This window comes from Monopterus albus, unplaced genomic scaffold, assembly GCF_001952655.1.
Source record: "Monopterus albus unplaced genomic scaffold, M_albus_1.0 scaffold121.1, whole genome shotgun sequence".
Taxonomy (NCBI): Eukaryota; Metazoa; Chordata; class Actinopteri; order Synbranchiformes; family Synbranchidae; genus Monopterus; species Monopterus albus.
This window is the reverse complement of record NW_018128001.1, coordinates 127,798-132,158: the sequence shown is the minus strand read 5'-3', so window position 1 is coordinate 132,158 and position 4,361 is coordinate 127,798. Positions and strand designations below refer to the sequence as shown.

Below are 4,361 nucleotides of genomic sequence, written 5' to 3'. Positions count from 1 at the left end.
ATATAATTTTAAATATTTAAAGTATATTTTTTGCAGTCAAATGATCCCAATGTCACTGCATTTCAAACTATCTTTGTTGAAACGTCCCGCTGTTCAGTTAAGTCGTTATAACAAAGGACAGTAAATAATCTTTAGTTAAATGTAAAAAAGTTGGTCAATGTCGACGGTGAGGGAGGGGAGAGAAGAAACGTGGAGATTCTGTAACTCACTGTAGCAATCAATTGAAACCCCACCGCCATCGGACCAACTGGTTAGGAGGCTGCTCGGCACTGGTTCTTATGGCATCGAGTGGTGACGGCGTCCTAAGTCATGGTGTTGCTGTCCAGGTCGACTTTGTACGAGGGCCGGTGTTTGGTTAAAACATTTTCAAACAATATTTCTACGACAGTTCTCGACATCTGTTGCTGTTCAGAAACCAGAATTTGTCAAATCTAACATGTATCGCACGCGAAGCATGCTGGGAAAAATGTCACGAGGGAGGGAGGCGTTCCGTTTGAACAAAGCGTTTTCACTCATGAAATGGTGGCGTTTAGACTTTAGAGCAATTTTGAACGGATATATTCTGGTATAAATTTAGTTTGAAATACGGTGCGTTTGTACCACGCTAGCTGTACGTTTTTGTTTCATAGATGGCTATTTTTTACACGTAGATGTCACGTAAGCAGCTACTGCTCATTTCCGCGATGCGTCAACGCGGCCGCCATGATGGGACGGGAACACTGCGCCTTCTAAGGCATGTTTGTGTTTGAAGGCAGGAAGACTGTTCACAGTTAAACATCAGATTTACGTTACAGGCCATAAAACACGTCAGTTCCTTGCTTTGTTCCTTCAGTAACACATTTGGGCACGTTTTACAGTTTTATTGTTACCCAAAAAATCTTGCTGTGTTGAACTCACTCTGTTAATGGTGTTTAAGACTGGGGATGGGAATTATTAAAACTGCATATATGACAGTTTTGTAAAACAAAAAGCCATTTTTTTGTTTTTATTTTGAGGCATATGGACTTCAGTTAATCTGACAAATATTCAGAAGCCTTCAGTTCAGTTCAGCCTTCCAACACTACAGTCCTCTTGTTGTTTTATAGTGGAGCATAATAATGTAGATCATTGTTATCGACATTTAATGGACAAACTTATTCTCATTCCTTGAGCCTTACGAAGCCAGACTTTGTAGGTGTCATTTTTGCCTTTGGATCCTGTGTGAACCGATTCCCATCCCCACGACCATGTGTCCTTGTTGTCTACAGTGTTCCCATCAAGTAAAGCATCGTGTTCCCACAGTCGGTTTGATTTTTGTGTCTCTCTTCTTCTGTGTTGTGTTCCTTTTCTCCTGAATGTTTTTGGCTAATTGTTTGTCTGGTTGCACTGCCTCCTTTTCTCCTGTTCTCACTTTACCTTCCTCCTCTTCCTCCCTTATCATCACTGTCCCCTGTGCTCTTTGCTGTTGTTCCTCCTTCATATTTTGTCATTGTCTTTCCTGTTCCTCATCTTCCTCTCCCCTCCTGGTGGTTATGGGTGAACAGCTGGCGCTGCTGCAGTACCGCCTCAGTATGTCCAGCATGCCGTGCCAACCTAACGCCCCACCAGGCTCTGGGACTCTCCACACCTACCAAGTACTTTTACCTTTTCTTTCACCCCTGCCCCTCTGGGGCCTCCTGGAGGTAAACCTCAGTCCATTAAGGTCACGGTCAAGGGTACTTCTCTCGTACAGGCGAACGCAGTGATCCGCTGTCCGTCCAGTCACCAGCCTGATGCCGGCAGATGTTTGCTGCGGCTGATTAGTCTGCATGGCTAATCCTGCTTTGTTGCATAACCACTTATAACCTGAATGGTTTTAGCTTTTTCTGAAAGCTGGTTGGCTTGTAAAAAGATGCATGTGATTGGTGAATTGTGATGTACAGTTTATTGTCACCCAATACTCTAATGATAAAGCAGCTTTATTAAATGACAGTAGTTCCTTGTTGATTTGTTCTCTGAGGCGTCATTTCTATTTAAAGACTGAAATGTTTCTTAAGTTAATGACTTTCCTCAGAGTGTTGAAACCAATCAGCAGCATCTGGTCCTTAGAAACCAGAGACTAAGGTATCATCTCTGGCCTTTCTGACTATAAACTGAGTTTCTCCAGAGAAGTATCCTTGATCCTGGAATGACTCTTTTGGAGTTAGAATCTCTGAGCTGATGTTTAGTGGTTTAGATGTGTGTCTCATTGCTTTGTGTTTTTAAGGCATGCTTTTTACACTGTGTCTGGTGCACGTTGTCATCTTACCTGTAGTTGATAAATGTTTTTTTTCTATGTAAAGCAAAAGATATGCTACATTTCAAACCTTTTTTATTTCACCTGCCAGTCATAAAATCATTATCATAAATCAATATAAGCATAGTGCAGTACTCTGCAGAGGCCATGTTTGTTCTTGCTGCCGTTATCCAGAAGCAGCACTGCACAGTTTTAACAAAGCAGCTTTGCTCTAATCATGTAACAGAGCACTGAGGTCGCACCTTTCATTCTGTCACTGTCATTATTAAAATGTTAATGGAGTTGTCTGTTTTAAGAAACCCCAGTGGTGATGAAGTACTAGTTTCCGTGTTTGAAAAGCTTTATATCAAATTAAATACAACGTGATAAGTTTTATGAAATGATTAAATTTGTCCTTACTGTCTCAGTCAAAACTAGTTTTAAAATCTCCACTGAGAAAAACATAATTTTTATTTTAGGGCTAAATTTTAATTAAGTTTTTCTCAGGACTACACAGGCGAGTGTCACTGCCACAGTGCAGACTGGAATAGACGCAGAATGCTCCGGTAAAACAACCAGATCTGGTGCTAAATGTCAGCAGCAGTTCAGGTGCCACTGTTTTTGCAGTTGGGACCAAAAGGAGGCAACGCAGGCTGATCAGACAGGAGCAGTAGTACACAAAGAAGACAAAAACCATCACTCACGGGGGGGAAATCATTGTGGGACCTCTGTACTCTGTGACATGGAAAGTACTCTGAGCTTCTTTTGGCTGCCTGGGGCCTGGGATGCACTCTGATTGGCCGCTTTTGAAATTGGGAGCTGATTGAAATCATGGGGCGTCGTGTTTTTGTGGAGCATCTTGTGACCGGTTGCCTTTTCAGGAGCCCTTCACCCCAACAGAGGAGCACGTGCTGGTGGTGCGTCTCCTGGTGAAACATCTGCATGCCTTCTCCAACAGCCTGAAGCCCGAGCAGCTGTCCTCATCACCCTCCGCCCACTCGCACACTCACACCAGCCCGCTGGAGGAGTTCAAGAGGTCAGCTTCATCACACATGCTACTGTCAGACTCTGAAGTGCTACAACTCTCCCTGAATGTTTGTTCACCAGTTTGAATAAATGTTTTCTTAAAGCAGTAGTTCAAGATTTTTCAAGTTGGCATTAAAACAATATAGATGCATCTGTGTATATGTGAGAATAGGTCTTAGTTGTCACTTCTTCTCTCTGCACTGACTGAATGTTTCAAACAGGATCGTTGGTACGCTGCACAACATGAAGAACAAAATAAGTAACTCTCACTCTGTCAAACATGTTAAAAACTCCTCAGGTGAACTTTGGGTTCATGTTTTTACAGAGTGAGTTGTGTAGTTTGTCCCTCATTTGTTTTGCAGCGTAGTGACGCTCCTGTTGGAAACACTAAGGGTCAGTGCGGAGAAAAGACGTGACAATGACCAAGACCTGTTCTCACATACACAGGACATATCTGTCTTGTTTTAACACCAAACTATTCTTTCATTGTTTGTCTACAAAGACAGAACAGCTTTGGGTTAGTTTCCCCAAAATCAAACACATTATTCAAGTACCGTAGTGGACCTGACCGTGTTTTCATTTCTGTACAAAGTTCTTATAAGGGACATGAACTCACCCACAAAGGACGTCGCTACAGCTCTGATATTTAAATCAGGCTGACCAGTGTTTCACAATGAATGGTTCACTTTAAACGAGCTGACAGACCAAGCTGTGTTCCTGTTTTCTAATTTCACTCCATTTCCTGCATTTACTTTGTTCCTGGTGTCCCTCCTGCCCACAGGGTGGTGGTGCAGCGCTTTGTGCCGCAGAAACTGTACCTGTTTCTCCAGCACTGCTTCGGTCACTGGCCTCTAGACGCCTCATTCAGAGCGGTACGTCTCACTCCCCCAAACTAAGTGTCTTGTTTTAATTTACAATATTTCACCGTTGCCAGGTACAGCAGTCTTCTGATGTTAGCAGTTAGAGATGTGGTTTGGTTCCTTGTTCACTGGCACCTGGACACTGTCCACATCAGTCCTTTTTTCACTAAAGCCAGTCAGTCACAGCCTGTGGTCATGAGCGAGTTCAGGACAGTAAAGCTGTAGAAACACCTCGGTTCAGC

General features: G+C 43.0%; 1 protein-coding gene across 3 annotated transcripts in view; it reads left to right on the top strand.

Moving 5' to 3' along the window:
- The window catches only part of smpd4 (sphingomyelin phosphodiesterase 4), a 16,475-nt gene that overhangs the window by 6,257 nt on the left and 5,857 nt on the right, over window positions 1-4,361 (top strand). For 2 of the 3 annotated variants that reach the window (XM_020612166.1, XM_020612165.1), the window contains exons 11-13: window positions 1,524-1,613; window positions 3,115-3,269; window positions 4,041-4,131. In XM_020612166.1, the coding sequence (XP_020467822.1) occupies window positions 1,524-1,613; window positions 3,115-3,269; window positions 4,041-4,131 (336 nt within the window). The remainder of the gene's footprint in view (window positions 1-1,523; window positions 1,614-3,114; window positions 3,270-4,040; window positions 4,132-4,361) is intronic. The other variant, XM_020612167.1, reaches the window with a different exon arrangement.